Source organism: Mastigoproctus giganteus, chromosome 4 (assembly GCF_048544385.1).
Source record: "Mastigoproctus giganteus isolate SK-2022 chromosome 4, ASM4854438v1, whole genome shotgun sequence".
NCBI classification, from domain to species: Eukaryota; Metazoa; Arthropoda; class Arachnida; order Uropygi; family Thelyphonidae; genus Mastigoproctus; species Mastigoproctus giganteus.
Window position 1 is genome coordinate 198,700,240 of NC_143578.1, and position 17,123 is coordinate 198,717,362.

A 17,123-nucleotide genomic window follows, 5' to 3' on the forward strand; every position below is an offset into this window, starting at 1 on the left:
AGGAGTGCTCCGTAAAGTGGGTACTCACTGCTGTGTGTATCTATAGATATGTGTGTATGTATTCTGCAATTGGAAGGAAAATTGGAACGTTGCTAGTGAAGACAATAACTGAAAAAAAAAAAAAAAAGTTAATTGTTAAAGAGAGGAATGAAGAAAAATTGGAACGTTGCTAGTGAAGACAACTGTGAAAAAAAAAAAAAAAAAGTTAATTGTTAAAGAGAGGAATGATGAATCGAAATCCAGTTTATTTCAAAAGTCAAGAATTCCAAAAAGAATAATATAAAGAGATGTAAAAAATCCTTCATTGTCCACCTTCTTACTGAAACAAAAAGTAAACAGATTTCAGTAACTTGATTAATTTTAACAAATGAAAATAAATGTGAAATATAAGACCTATTTTAAGAAAAATCCATAGAAGTAGATAATTAAAAGTTTTAATGGTTTTAATCAAGTTACAAATAACAGGAAAAAAATAGCCATCTAAGCTCTTCTTCATTGGCATACAAATTCTGCAGAACTGCATATGATCTATTACAACTATGCATACATGCACCACAATAATGGTCACTCATTGCTCCTATCCACTTTCTATAGCTTTTTTTTTTGACATGCACTTAAAAATGACTGCTTCTCTATATCTTGAGATAATTCAGCCTCTGTGTTTTCAAGTTGGACTGTGCAGAATAATCAACATATCTGCACAGTCCAATGTTCTTTGCTTCTTGTGTTTTTTTTTTTTTTTTCTTTTTGCCAAGTTTAACTTTTACTATTTAGCATGCTACTTCAGCAGGGAAATTTTTTTCCCTCACCACAGTACTTATTAGGGCTAAGGTAAAGAAAGCCTGCGTGAGAAGCATGCAAAAGTTCGATGATATTTACCGGTAAAAGTAGTTTGCCATAATGCCATTTGTATTGTTGCTCGCTTGGTAAACAGACGGTGTTATCGGTCTGGAGTAGAAGTTGAATCCCACGGGAGCTTGAAACCCTCCTGAAGTGTGGGGGGTGTAACCTGACCTTTTTGCTTTAGAATCACTAATTGAATCACGTAGGAAGTCATATTGGAAGTTCTGGCGTCGTAAAAAATGTTCATAATGTAGTTTTACCGCTAAACTTTTTTGAAGTTTGCTGTGCTTCTCGTGTGGGCTTCCTTTGCCTTTTTTTTTTTTTTTTTTTTTTTCCCTTAATAAACAATTTATCCACTAGTCGACCAGTGATTCTAAAGGAAAAAAAGGTCAGGTTATCCCCTCCACCTCGGAAGGGTTTCAATCTCCCATGGGATTCAATTTCTACTCCTGACCGATAACATCAACTGTATGTTTACTGAGCAAGCAACAATACAAATGCCGTTATGGCAAACTACTTTTACCAGTAAATTTCATCGAACTTTTGCGTGCTTCTTGTGCAGGCTTTCTTTACCTTCACCCTTATGAGTTCATATTCTCCAAATTTTATATAACCTTCCCCCCCCCCCCCCTTTTCCTTACTTATCTGTTTCAAACTTGCAAGACCCTTACTCTGATTTCATTTGCAAATATATCTGTTGTTTCCATTGACCTTTTCGCATTATCACGTACATTAAATGTAGTTTGATGCAGATTTCTCTGTCAGGTATTTATAGTTGGGGTCACCCATTTCTTCATTTGCTTTGCTGTTTAGGAATATGTGTACTGGTTGTCATAGTGTATAAGTTATTGCCACTCAACCGAGATCCTCTGTTGGGTTGCTTTTAGCTTCCTCCGAAGAGATGCCTCATAACTTTAAATTGCTAAAGGAGACATACTATCTCAACACCATTTTGTAGTGTTTCACATCAATTTCTTCAAGTTATCTTTTATACTTTCAGTAGTTTTTTAAGCAGACTTTATTTTAGTTCTTAAATCAGCATTTAGTTGTCAAACTCCATATGCTTAATTACTGTTTGGTCGATGAGAACATTGTACAAGTAAGGGTTATGTTGCAGGTGTGCCTCTGTGCAATATTCTGTCTTTCCACTCATTTGGAAAAACTCTGGAGTTCAGTTTTAGTTGTAGACTAGGGAAATTCTTTATAAATATTTTCAACTTTAAACTTTTTTTTTTTCATCCATCAAGTACTATACCACCAACTGAGTCATGCTGTGTAGTTTAATATAGTCATGAATTTCAAGGTATTCCAAAATAAAAATTATTAAGCTCAAACAGCCAAAAGTAATGTTATTTGTTTCAGTTCCCAGAAAATGAAATTATACAGAGAAAAATTGCTCAACTATTTAATAGATAGTGGCATTTTTATGCATAACAGAAATTTTATATTCTCTTTATAATCCAGCAGGGATATATAAATCAACAATTTACAACTAATAATAAGTTTTATCGTCAACTGTATTTAATGGCCATATAGTGAGGAGCATTCGATGGAAAACATTAAGATTACAACCATTTCTCCAGTAAGTCCTGTTATTACTATTATAAGAACATCTTGTATTGTTTGCAGTCTTAACAAGAAAGTGTTAAGTTCTATTTGTAATATCATTTTTCCCATTGGTTTGCTCATTTTTTTTGTCTTTTGTACTAGTTGATAAGTCAATATTATATTTTTCAATTTGTGGACTTTAAGAATTGACAAAGAAACAGTTGATTATAATACCACAGATAAGGTGGGTACAAATAATTTATAAATGTTTCACTCTTTCAGGAGTCCATTGCCTTTCTATGTTCTCATTGAAAACTGTGCTGAAGAGTATGTATGCTTTGGTTATGAATTCCTTAATGACATTTGGATACTGTACCTTGACTTTTTCAACTAGATTGTTCTAGGCATCATCATGCAAATGTTTGAGTAATCTTCACATTTCTAATTCCATAAACATGGATGAATAATATAAGAATTTTTAAAATCCTCCCAAAAATCACAATCATTCAAAGCCAAATTCAGTAGCAAAGCATTACTAAATGATTTGTGCAATGCACTTTGTATATTTACATTCAGGGCCACTATAACTATTTCGTGGAATTCCATCTGAGACAGAATGTTGACTCCAACATACCCTTGATTCAGATATTGGGATTTCTCTCCACAGATATTTCAACTTTTATTGTGTGAGGATTCATGAGGCATGCATCACTGAACGAGATTACATATGGTAGGTGTTCAAGTTTGAGTGTCACAGTGTCAGCTTCATCAGTTTTATTATTACTATTACTTAAATTTAATATTTCAACTCTTCCCACAATCACTTTTATTGGTTCCCACAATATAAATCCAGTATATGATTTCTGGTAAGATCACTTTTCCCAATGTAGAAAGTCTCATAGTGCAGTGACAGCTAAGATTTGGTAATGCCACTCACCAATCCAGCTGCATTTAGTATTATCAAAATGATTCAAAGAAGCAAGCTTATAGAGCATTTAAAAAAAAAAAAAAAAAAACCCACTTCATTTGACTATTCCTTGGTTTGTGTAGTCCTTTAAATTTATTAAAATCTACCCAAGTCCACAACATTAGGTGGAAATTTAAATGCTTCATTTAAGTCATCATAGATGACTAGGTTGTAGACTTTATAGAATCCAAGTGCACTTTATAGAATCCAAGAATTCCAGTCTTTTTTTAATAAGAGTACATCTGTGCCCATATTAATCTCGCCACTCTTTTCCATTTTCTCAAAAAGATCTGGATTCCTTCCTTCTAAAATGAAGTTCCAAAACTTGCATGCAGTATTAAAGATGTGGCCTAACCGCTGTTTCTTCAGTAGGATAATTGCCTCTTTGTCCTCGCTGGAAAAATTTCTGCGTATCAATGACAGAACCAAATGAGCTATCCTAACAGCCTCTCTGTCTGCCCTGTGAAGAAAACTAAATTAGACTGAAAAATTACCTCCAAGTCTTTTTCGTTATCACCTACCTTGAGTTTGGTGCTACAACACTTACCCACGCTCATGATTTAAGGTAGTGCCTTAACCTTTTTGGCTGGTTTTCGCCCATTCTCTGTCTCACCATAATAACATGGTTTTCTCTGTCTTGTCCTTCCCAAAAAAAAAAAATAAATAAATAAATAAAGTTGTAAAACTCTAGCTTCACTGTTAATTGTAACAAGAAGGTGATTATCCATTGTATAATACAATAGTTAAGCCACATCTTGAGTACTGCATACAGGTATACAAACTTCTTTTAAGAAGGATGTGGGTCTATAAAAATAGCGGTATAGACTGGAGGTGTACAAATATATTCCCAGTTTTAAAAGGAGAAAACAAAGGATAAAATGAGTAATTACAGACATGTTAGATTTACTGTTTGTTGTTTGTTTGTTGTTATTTGGTTTTTAGGAGCATTAGCAACTAAGACCACATTGCTCCATGGATATGCGGTGGTCATTCCCTGACCTTTCTGCATCCTCCGTATTTGGTGGTCATGGACTTGAACCTTGGTCTAATCAAGAAGCGTGTGCTATGCACTGCTGCTCCTGCCGACCCAGCTATGGAGGTGCCCTGTTAAATTTACTGTTGTTCCAGAGAAAATAATAAGAGGAATAATAAATAATAAGAAGAAAAAAATAAATAAGTACTGCAGGAACATCCGGACAGAATGCAAGTATATTGCATTTGCTGAATGGATTTGTTATGGGATGATCCTGCCTGCTCAGTCTGATTGGATACTGATGCAATAACAAAGCACCTGTATGCAAAAAATAATTTCGACATTGTATATTTAGATTGCAGGAAACACTGCTGTACAAATTGGAACAGTGTTTCATCCATAGCAAGTTACTTCTCTGCATGAAGGGATCATTGAGCAGGAGAAGATGGTGGTTATCGGTGGACATTACTCTTCTTGAACTACTGTTATTAGTGGAGTTCCTTATGGTTCAGTACTGGGTCCATTGTTGTTTTTTCAATATTTATTAATATTGATTAAAGCATATCAGGCTTAAAGTCTAAGTCTGTAGATGATGCAAAGATTGGAAGGGTGGTTAATGACAGTAATCAGGGTATTTTATCACAACAAGAACTAGAAAAATTAGGCAGATACTCTGAGAAGTGAAAATTGAAGTTTCAACATTGACAAATGTAAGGTCCTTCAAATGGGTAGTAGTAATGGTTATATAGTATGAGCCAAAAAAAAAAACCGGTCACCATCCATACCCTCCAAGAATTTGTTTACTTCTCCTTTGAATTTCTTCAACCCATCATCTTCCACAACAATAGCCTGTTTCAACAATCAACGACCTGCAGGCCAAAGGCAAACTTCTGCACTGCTAACCTGCAACCATCCTTCCTCGACTTGCGTCTCCTCATGTGTAGTCTCAGAAAGTGGAAGAATGCCATTAATATTCAGCTTGCTCTACCTATTGAAGGCTTTAAAAACCTCAACCAGATCTTCGTACAGATACCTAGTCTCGAGACGCTGCAATTTGCAGAAATGAACAGAACCCCTTTTGTTCCCTTCACCAACCTGGATGCCTGTCTCTGAACCTATTCCAGCAGATCTATGTCCTTCCTAAAGTAAAACCTCCCAACCTTTACACAGCACTCAAGATGCGGCCTAACCATGGCCCTTATATACAAAGGGATAATCATCTTCTTATCCCTATAAGCAAAGTTTCTGTATATCATCAACAAAACCCCCATGAGCTGTCCCGATAGTGTCTCTGTACTGCTCAGAGAATTTCACGTCCGACTGCACAATCACTCCCAGATCTTTTTCATTCTTAACTACCCTGAGTGTAGTACCACACAGTTGATAAATTACTCTGGGGTTACTGCTACCCATGTGAAGTACTTTTCATTTGTCAATGTTAAACTTCAGTTGTTATTTCTTAGCCCATCAATCCAATTTTCCTAGATCTTGTTGTAGTAGCTCACTGTGATGGCTGTCATTAACCGTCCTGCCAACTTTTGTATCAAACTGCAAACTTAGACATTAAGCCTGATATACCTTTGTCAATATCATAATATCATTCACAAATATTGAAAACAACATTGGCTCAAGCACTGAACCCTGGGGATAACCAATCTGTCATCTTTCACTTAACCATACCTTTATCCATAGCAGTAACTTGCTTTAATGCCACATTTTTGCAGTTTTTTCTGTGCAACAGTATCAAAAGCCTTCCTGAAATCTAAGTATATGATGAAAAAAATTTTTTTTAATCCAGTTTCATGCTCAATGCCTCATAGTAACCTATCCGATTGGTTAAATAAGACTGCCCTTTGACAAACCCATGTTGTGATTGCAGTATAATTGTATGGCTGTCCAAATGGACCCGCATTAAGTCTTTAACATTAGTCGAGGCATATGATTCAAGAAAGCAAGCTTATACAGCATCAGCCAAAAAAGGAAAAAACCTTCCCATTTCACTTATCCATTCGCTCTGAATGTTTGTCTAGTTCTGACTTGAATTTATTTAACCTGTAAACTTTTACAAAGACAGATGGAAGTTTATTCCAGATATCAACCACCCACTGACTAAAGGCAAATTTCCGCACATCTATTCTGCAACTGTCTGTCCTCAATTTGAATTCATGACATCTTGGGCGATTAATCTGGGCAAGAGGAAGAATCCCATCAGCTCTGAGCTTGCTCAAAGCATTCAAGGCCGTATACACCTCAATAAGATCGATCACCTTGTAGGTTCTAGTCTCCAAACACTACACAATTTGCACAACTTAAGCCTTTATTTGTAAGCACAACCCTTTCTTCCATTCACTAATGTTGTCCTTCTATGTACTCATTCCAGCTCTGCATCCTTCCTGAAATGAGGCCTCCAGACCTGTATACAGTACTAGGGGTGTAGCCTGACCATTGCCTTATATGAAGGGATCATCATTATCAGCCATATTCAATCCACTGCAGGATGACGGCCTCTCCAGCAACTTTCCAGTTCCTTCTGTTTTGTGCAATGGCCATCCATTTACTACCCACAGACTCATGAATTTCATCTGTCCATCTCTGTTGTTGTCTTCCAGGTTTCTTCTAGCTCCTCTTGGGTACCATTCTGTTATTTTTTTAGTCCATCTGTTGTCATATCTTCGAGCTACATGTCCTGCCCAAGACCATTTTAGTTCCTTAGCTGTCCAAATGGACCCGCATTAAGTCTTTAACATTAGTCGAGGCATATGATGCAAGAAAGCAAGCTTATACAGCATAACTGCATAGCTTATACTTATAAAGCATAAGATAAAGAATGTCCTTTACTTGACTTTGCTGCTTAATCCATGTGTTTCTCTTCTTATCTAACAGTCTAATTCCCAATAGAATTTGTTCCATTCTTTGCTGTGTAGTTCTCAGCTTCTCTTCCATTATTTTGGTAAGTGCCGAAGTTTCACTTCCACGTCATGGTGGGGAGTATACATTGGTTCATTATTTTACATTTCAGACAAATTGGGATATTGCTCCTCAGTATGTGACTATATTTCCTGAATGCTATCCATCCAAAATTTATTCTTCTCTTGACTTCCAGCCATGTATCATTCTTACAGGTAATGACTTGTCTCAGATAAGTATATGACTCCACATTTTCAATTACTTCTCCTTCAATCATTATATCCCTTTCTGTGGCATACTTGTATGAACAAGTATGCTAAAACAAAATTACTTTTTGTTTAGCCATATTCATCTTTAGTCCAAAATCCTTACTAACTCTTCATAATTGATTAAGATTTTCCTCTAATTCTTTGGGATTATGGCTTATGACCACAATGTCATCTGCAAATCGTAAATGGTTTAGGTACTCCCATTCGCATTGATTCTTTCTGAGACCAGTCTAATCTTCTGAAAGCTTCCTCAAGGGCATCAGTAAACAACGGAGATATTTTGTCTCCTTGTCAAACTCCTTTCTCAATTTTCAATTTGCCACTGTCTTTGTCTAGTCTAATAAAGGAGGTAGCGTTCTCATATATTTTCTTCAAAATCATAATATATGGGGTATCTATGCCTTGTCTTTCCAGTGCCCGAAACATTGTCTTATGCTGTATAGAGTCAAATGCCTTTTCATAATCCACAAATGCCAGGTATAATGGAGTTTTATATTCATTTGCTTTCTCCATTAGCTGTGATATTACTTGAAGGGGATCCATAGTTGAATCTTGTCCTAAAGCCAGCTTGCTCTTTCAGTTGATTCTCATCAAGTATTCTTTCTAATCTGTTAGTAATGACCTTTGTGAACAACTTGTAGATGTGGGATAACAACCTAATTGGTCTATAATTTCCAATTTCTGATTTATTTTCTTTCTTATTCCGCAAAACTATGATTGCATTATTCCACTCCTTAGGCATCACACCTTTTCTAATGCATTTTATGAAGAGTCTTGCTAGTTTTTGTGTCATGTCTCTTCCTCCCTATTTTAATTATATGAGGGGATAATCACATCTTTATACCTGCTATAAAAATTCCTGTATATATCATTGATAAGACACCATGAGCTAATCTTGCAGACCATCTGCACTGCTCAGAAAACTTCATATCTGACTGCACATTTAGCTCCAGTTCTTTTTCATTCTCTACCACCCTGAGTGTAGTACCACACAGTTGATACATTACTCTGGCGTTACTGCTACCCATATGCAGTACTTTACATTTGTAAAGTACTGCATATGGGTAGCAACTTTACATTTGTAAAGTACTGCATATGGGTAGCAACTTTATAAGCTGGAACAGGTTGGAATCACTGGGAAAATCCTTAGATGGATAGCAGGATGGCTTCAGGGCAGGAGGCAGAGGGTTGTGATAAATGGCTATTCCTCAGATTGGGTTGATGTAAGAAGTGGGGGTTCCCCAAGGATCAGTATTAGGACCACTGTTGTTTTTATTTTTCATAAACGACGTTGATGAAGGGATAGAGGGCGTGATGTTAAATTTGCAGATGATGTTAAAATTGGTAGAGTAGTTAATGATCACTGTCAAGCTGAGCTTCTTTGGACAGACCTAGATTGACTTCAGGAATGGCCAGAAAAATGGCAGCTATGATTTAATCCAACAAATTGTAAGGTATTACACCTGGGAAACAGTAATCCCAAAATAACTTATTCACTTGGTGGAGTTCGACTAAACCCAGTACTGGAGGAAAGGGACTTGGGTGTTACAATACGGTCAGACATGAAATTCTCTGAGCATTGTAAACAGGTTGCAAGGAAGGCCCATGGTGTCCTATCGATGATCTATCGAACTTTTGCAAGTTGAGATAGGGACGTGATAATCCCATTATATAAGGCTTATGTTAGACCACACTTGGAATACTGTGTTCAAGTATGGAGACTGCACCTAAAGAAAGACATCGAGCTTCTTGAAAGGGTGCAAAGATGGGTGCCTGGTGAGATCGGCAAAAGGGTGTCCTTATGAAGAAAGACTTCGAATATGTGGGTTGCAGAGTTTGGAAACTAGACACTTTAGAGGAGATTTGATTGAGGTGTTTAAGGCTCTGAGAGGCATCAGTAAAATGAATGAGGACGAAATTTTCAAGATTATAAATGATACTAGAACTAGGGGACATAAATTCAAGTTACGTGGGGAAATGTTTAGATTGGACTGCAGGAAGTTTTATTTTAGCCAGCGAGTTATAAATTACTGGAATAAGTTGCCTTCATGGGTGGTAGAGGCCGACAGTTTGGGGAAATTCAAAGGTCATCTGGATAGTACTTTCGGGTAAGGGAAGTGCATAGCATGATAGGTTTAATTTCCTTTTTTTTTTTTTTTTTTTATTAATTATTATTATTATTATTATTTTTTTTTTTTTTGTTTTTATCATTGTTTTGTTCGGATTGTTTTTTTTTTTTTTTTTTTTTGGCTGGTGCAGCATAAGCCATCGGCTTTCTTGCACCATGCGGCCATTACTAATACTAATATGGGTAGCAATAATCCCAGGTGCAGTACTTTACATTTTTTAAACTTCAGTTGCCACCTCTCAGCCCATCTACTCAGCTTTTATAGATCCTGTTGCAGTAGCGTATTGCCATTAACAACCCCGCCAACCTTTATTGTCTGCAAACTTAGACGTTAAGCCTAATATACTGTCATCAATATTATTAATAACCAGTGATTGCATTATTTTTACTTGAATAGACATTAAGCTAACAGGTCTATAATTACTTAACTTGCCTTTTGATCCCCCTTTATGAATTGGGGATATATTCGCACTTCTGCAGTCTATATGGACCTCCCCTGAATTAAAGGATGCTCTCATAATAATGACTAAGAGTTTGCTTATTACTTCCTTTGCTGTTTTCCTTAATATAATTGGATAGATTCCATCTATGTCTGGTGCCTTTTTTATGTTCAGAAGCAATTTCACTTGCACTTTCTTTTGAATTATAACAAGTTATTTGGCTCCTCGTTAGAGTTTGATAAGCTTCTGGCATCCCTTCTGTTAAAGAATTCCTCATGTGTGAATGTGTTATGCAAAATACCTATTCATTTTGTCTGTAATTTCAGCAAAGTCATCAACAGCTAACCCATAAACATCAAGTGGCCCAATGTGATTCAACCTCTTCCTTCTACTCTTAATATAAGCATAGAAATGTTTCCTGTTTTTCTTTGCATTCTTTACCAGAGACTTCTCATAATCTGCCGCCGACCGGGCTAGCCGAGTGGGTAAAGTACCTGCCCGGCAACCCAAAGGTCGTGGGTTCGATTCCCGCCTCGGGCTTGGATCAAAAGTACTGCAAAAAAAAACCTTGGGAGGTGCAATATGGCCACAGAAGCCGATGCGCCAACAACTACCAAATCAAAAAAAAAAAAAAAAATCTCATCTGCCTTAGCTTGCCTAACCTCTTTTGTGACTTGATTACAGAATTATTAATATCTACCATAAGCTTGTGTATCACCTGATAATTTATATGCATCTTATGCACTTTTTTTCTCTGCTGCGTCTCTCAGTAGTTTATCTGACATCCATTTATGTCTAAGCCTTGAGCAATATTTCTTTGTTGGTATGAAAAGCCTAGTAGCTTCTCTGATTACTTCACATTTACAATTTGCTGTTTGTAACATCAACAGTTGGTCCTACTGCACACAATTTAAAAACTGTCTGAAAGTTTAAATCCCCAGTTATGAGACATTCTGATTTTCTGGCCCACTCTAATTTTATTGCATAGCTGTTTGGTTAATCATTACATTCATTAAGCCTATAACATGCTCCTATTCTCAATTTTGTTTTCCCAATGCTTATATCACAACAAACGTAGCATTACTGTCATTACCCAAGTCAACTGGATGCACTGCTTTAGATTTAATATTCTTCTTAATTAAAAGTGTAACCCCTCCACCTCTCCTTTCCTATCTGTCCTTCCTGTATACATTGTACTCCCCATATTCAACTTCAGCATCAGTTATGTCTGAGTGACACCATGTCTCTGCTATTGCTACAATGTTTGTATTCAATGACTTGATCAATACTTCAAATTTATCAAATTTATTTACAGTGCTCCTAGATTTAGTGTACATTCAAGTATACGTGCATGTGTTCTTATTCTTAGTTAACCTAATGCAGCCCATGTATTCATTTGTTCCATAGTGATCCACAGCAAGGCCTGAAATTCCAGACAACTTGCTTTCCAGACTGTTGTATGTACCAATAGTAGCAATGCAAGAATCACTTTCACCTCTGCCAGTGGCTTTAGATAAACTAGTAGTCTGTGTTTCTCCCCAAGTAGCAGTTTTCCACCCACCTATTGGTGCCTTGATAGCATCAGCAAATATTCTTGCACCCCCTTGTATTCAAGTATATTCCATTAGTGTAAGAACAGTCTTTCCTTTTAACAAGCACAAACCATGCTGAGAAAAATTCTGTCCCATGAGCCTTGCACATTCTCTCCAGTGCTGAACCGGTAGACATACCCTGGTCCTGTTCCACCTGTCTTTCTTGCACAGGATATTTCCTGTTTCCCTGACAATAACCAGCTCTTGTGGGATTGGTGCATTCTGTCTTGAAGATTGCCACTGTATTGTCTTATGCACAACAGTGAGATCTCACATTGAGTTGGGCAGCTGAGAGTTTAATGGGACCTCATTTTAATTCCTTTGAGGGCTTCTACACTACTCTTAAAATTCTTATAAATGCCCATCAGAATGCTGAGTTAGCACCTAATTTCTTCACACTTTCTGCACCTAGTACACATAAAGACATCCTCCTTGATTGGATTATGTCCTGTTCCAGAAAGTCTACAAACATTCCACAAGTTGCACATTTTTTTAGGTCTTGATGCATTGGAGAATTGCCCCTTTCAGTTCTTCCCTGAGCCCCAGCACTCCCTTTATTTTGTGCCCATTGCTTTGCTGCTCAAGTCTGGGGCTGATTTCCATTTAAATACAATTTAATTGATGGACAATGAAAATTAATAAATTTAATTTTTTAATTGACAGTACTACATGGAGCTAATAGATTCATAAATGCAGTGATACATATTATTACACTATCAAATTGAGGATATACATTATGCTATACTGTAAAGATTGCAGTGTTTAATTAGTTATATCCTTTTTGATAAATAAAAATTCCTTAGCTAAACACAAAAAAAAAATATACTCCCAAGAAGTGATTAGAACCTCCGAGCTACTTATTTATCACAATTAAAATCCTACTATTCCTCTACACTTCTCGTTATGTGCCATGACATTCACACCAAAACACCGATACAATAGCAGTACCAACAGTAATCTGCAACTTATGAAATCACCAGCTAAATCCAGAAATGAGCCAATCAATGTGATGAAGACTATTTAAACTGTTTGTAAAACACAATTTAATATGTTAATTAATCAAAAAGATGGTAAAAATTTCCACAAAAATTTATTTCTATGATCTTCGTCCTGACACATGGTAAGGGAATTCTATGAACTATGTATGAGTTTTAATTGGAATACAAGTTGTATTATTAAATTTCATACCAATTTAATAAAATTAATTAAAATTAGTATATCCAATCTGTGCCAAGGCATATTCTCGACAATGTATGCAGATCCAGTAATCCCCGAATAACATATACCAACTTCTGTATTACACCTTCAGTGTATTGGAGGATGAAAAAGACTTGGGAGGTAGGAAATTGTGTTGACCACAAGCTGTTCCATCCTTCCATCTGTGGTGCATGACAGACTGCACAGCATGGGCTTCTAGGAACAGCTCCTGGGGTTTTGTCAATAAAGAGGAATTTTGCCAGCAGGAATAAGGAAATGATTATTTCATTGTATGAGATGATGGTTCAGCCAGATTTTGAGTACTGCACACATCTGTAAGCCTCATTTTAGGATGCATGGTTGGAATGGATGGGCAGAAAAAAGGAACAAGATTTGGGGAGGGGGGTACAAAAGCATAATCTTACCACGAAAGGCTTCAGTTCTGCAAATTGTAGTGTCTGGAGACCTGGCACGTGCAAGGAGATCCAAGTGAAGAGTTTAAGGCCTTGATTGTATTGAGTAAGCTAAATGCTGATGGCATCGTTAATTTTTTCTTAGACAACACACGTATGAGGTAGCATAAATTTAACTTGAAGGATGGTTGCAAGATAGATGTGTGGAAATTTGGCTTTGGCTGGAAAGTATTTTTTGATTGTTGAAATAAACTTCCATCTAGTGTTGTGGAAGTGGGTAATTAGTTTGAATAAATTTGAGAAAGAATTTTTTTTGGCTGATTTAGTATATAAACTTGCCTTCTTTCTTGGAAAGCAAGTTTTTACTGAATCAGCCAAAAAAAAATTTCAAAATTTGGAACTTCTTAAGAATCACTGATTTAGTATTTTTTCAAAATACTGAATCAGCCAATAAAGGAAAAATTATTTTTAGCCTTTTAAAAATTCTGCAAACTTCTGCAATAATTTTCTCATAAATGACTAGTGAAATGGCTGTCAAGTGTGCTAGTCTGTGTTGCTTGCTACCAAACTGATTGTAGTGACTTTTACTACTAATAAAAAATAATAATAATAAATAAATAAAAAAAAAAAGAACCATCAGATCATCAGAGATATTGGGCATACAACTTCCAAACAACTTCAAAATATATAGGATTCCTTTAAAGACCTGTCTGGTACTTTGTGTTTATAGTATCCCTGCTATAGATAAATTTTTCACCTTTTCAGAACATTTTACCCAAAGTTGCTTTGGGGTGTGTAGGTGGGTGATGGGAGATAATTAGTGAAAGCACTCCTGAAATTATTTGCCATAAAATAAAACCTTGTTGGATTTTTTTGTAACAAAAATTAATTTGTTAAATGTTATTTATTAGGAAAAAAATTACTACAAGGAATTATATTTTTTTGTGATAAATATTTTCTTATACAGATTTCCAGTTTAGGACCTTATCACAGCCATAATTTGATCGCAACAGGTGACCCTGAAAATAACAATCCTTGTTAACTCTTAATTATTAAAAATGGGAAATTTTTAAAACTTCGTAAATATAGACAAACTTTTATTGCAGTTATAGTAGTAGTAGTATTGGCATGTGATGCAAGAAAGCAAATGTATGAGCTTATGCAGCATCAGCCAAAAAAAAAAAAAAAAAATCACACCATTCCCTCCAAATGCCTGTCCAGTTCCTCCTTAAATTTATTCAACTTATCAACTTGTTCCAGCAATTAACCACCTGCTGGCTAAAGGCAAATTTCCGCACATCTGTTCTACATCTGTCCTTTCTTAATTTGAATTTATGTCCCCTTAGGTTCGTAATCTGAACAAGTGGAAGGATCCCATCAGAATTCAGCGTGCTGAACTCATTCAAGGCCGTATACACCTCAATTAGATCACCGCGCAGGTGCCTAGTCTCCAGCCACTGCAATTTGTAGAACCTAAGCCTCTCTTGATAAGAGGATCCCTTCATTCCCCTCACCAATCTTGTTGCCCTTCTCTGTACACACTCAAGTAAATCTACATCCTTCCTAAAATGAGGCCTCCAGACCTGTATGCAGTACTCAAGGCATGGACTGACCATTGCCTTATACAGAGGGATAATCACCTCCTTTTCTCTGCTAGCAAAATTCCTATATATCATTGACAAAACCCCATGACCTGCTATGGCAGCCTGTCTGCATTGCTCAGAAAACTTCATATCTGCCTGCACAATTATTCCCAGGTCTTTTTCATTTTCTACCACCTTAAGTGTAGTACCACACAGTTGGTACGTTTCTCTGGGGTTACTTCTACCCATATGCAGTACTTTGCATTTGTCAAGGTTAAACTTCAGTTGCCACTTCTTAGCCCATCTGCCCAAATTATCTAGATCCTGTTGCAGTAGCACACTGCCATTACTGTCATTAACAACCCTGCTAACCTTTGTATCATCTGCAAACTTCGACATTAAACCTGATATACCTTCATCAATATCATTGATAAATATACAAAACAATAGTGGACCCAACACTGAACCCTGTGGGACTCCACTAATAACATTAGTCCAAGAAGAGCAGCACCCATTGATTACCACCCTCTGTCTTCTCGCACTTAACCATCCTTTTATACATTGTAGCAACTTACCCTTAATACCATTCTGCTCCAATTTGTATAATAGTCTTCCATGCGCAACAGTGTCAAAAGCTTTCCTGAAATCCAAATATATGATATCAAAAATATTTTTTTGCATTCAGTTCCTTTGTAACCACATCATAATATCCTATCAAATTTGTCAGACAAGACTTTCCCTTAACAAACCCATGCTGTGTCTGAATTATTACTGCAGTATTGTCTAGATGATCCTGCAATGCATCTTTAACCAGCGACTCCATTATTTTACCCGGAACAGAAGTTAAACTAACTGGTCTGTAATTACTCGTGTCACCCTTCGATCCCCCTTTGTGAATTGGGGATACATTATCTCTGAGGTGTGTTTTACACATTTCTCTGAGTAATTGATTGCTAGAACCTGTTAGGTAACCTGCCACCCTTTGCACCTATTAACATTTCAGGGCACCTGACAGGTGACCCGGCCGACCGGGCTAGCCGAGTGGGTAAAGTACCTGCCCGGCAACCCAAAGGTCGCGGGTTCGATTCCCGCCTCGGGCTTGGATCAAAGTACTGCAAAAACCTTGGGAGGTGCAATATGGCCACAGAAGCCGATGCGCCAATAACTACCAAATCAAAAAAAAAAAAAAAAAAAAAACAGGTGACCCACCACAAAGTTTTGAATTATAAGATTGTTTATAGTTTCAGGGTACTTGTTTTTGCTCTCCCAGTAGTTCAGCAAATGACTTGTCTTACTCTGCTTGTTTTTGAAAGATTTATTGTTGTTTTCACATATTAAAGTCAAGAACACAAAACTCTATTTTCTTGAGATGGTTGCTACTCTGCAGAAAGCAACATTTAAATGTAAAATTGTGCATATAATTTAAAATTTTGCATACTATGATGCATGGAAAATTTGAAATAGTCATCAATTTTGAAAAAAAAAAAAATTGAAAATGGAGGTGAATAACAGTATCTATTTTATAGGAAAACAGATAGCTGGAGGGAATCAAGGACTAATAGATTAACTAGAGATGCGTGCAGAAGTTGTAATAGCAATAGAGGCATGTGATGCAAGAAAGCAAGCTTGTGAGATTATGTAGGATCAGCCAAAAACAAGAAAAAAAACCTCAATTGCACACAACCATTCCTTCTAAAAGTTTGTCCAATTCCTCCATGAATTTATTTAAGCTTTCAACTTCCACAACAGATGGAAGTTTGTTCCTGCAATCAACTACCCACTGGCTAAAGGCAAATTTCCACACATCTATTCTACAACTGTCTTTCCTCAATTTGAATTTATGCCCCCTCAAGTTCGTAATCTGAGTAAGTGGAAGAATCTCATCATAATTCAAGATGCTCAACCCATTAAAGGCTTTATACACCTCGGCCAGATCACCTCGCAGGTGCCTAGTCTTCAGCCTCTGCAATTTGCAGAGCTTAAGCCTTTCTTTGTAAGAGGACCCTTTGTTCCCCTCACCAATCTTCTTGCACTTATCTTTACACCTTCAAGCAACTTTGATTAACAGTAGCCACTGGCAGAGGTGGAAGTGATTCTTGCACTGCTTCTATTGAAATGAGCAGAAGCCTGAAAAACAAGATGCAGGATATTTCAGAGACTGCTGGGAGTCATTGCGGTACAAGTAAACACATGGGTTGTGTTAGGGTAGCTAAGAATAGAAACAGATGCATGTATACCTGCGTGTACACCAATGCTAGGAGTT

General features: G+C 36.7%; 1 protein-coding gene across 4 annotated transcripts in view; it reads left to right on the forward strand.

The window, feature by feature from the left end:
* The window catches only part of LOC150087315 (uncharacterized), a 410,003-nt gene that overhangs the window by 322,264 nt on the left and 70,616 nt on the right, over positions 1–17,123 (forward strand). For 3 of the 4 annotated variants that reach the window (XM_090371118.1, XM_090371117.1, XM_090371121.1), the window contains one exon: positions 2,674–2,718. The exons of the other annotated variant lie outside the window; for it this stretch is intronic. In XM_090371118.1, the coding sequence (XP_090227244.1) occupies positions 2,674–2,718 (45 nt within the window). The remainder of the gene's footprint in view (positions 1–2,673; positions 2,719–17,123) is intronic. 4 annotated transcript variants of the gene reach the window in all.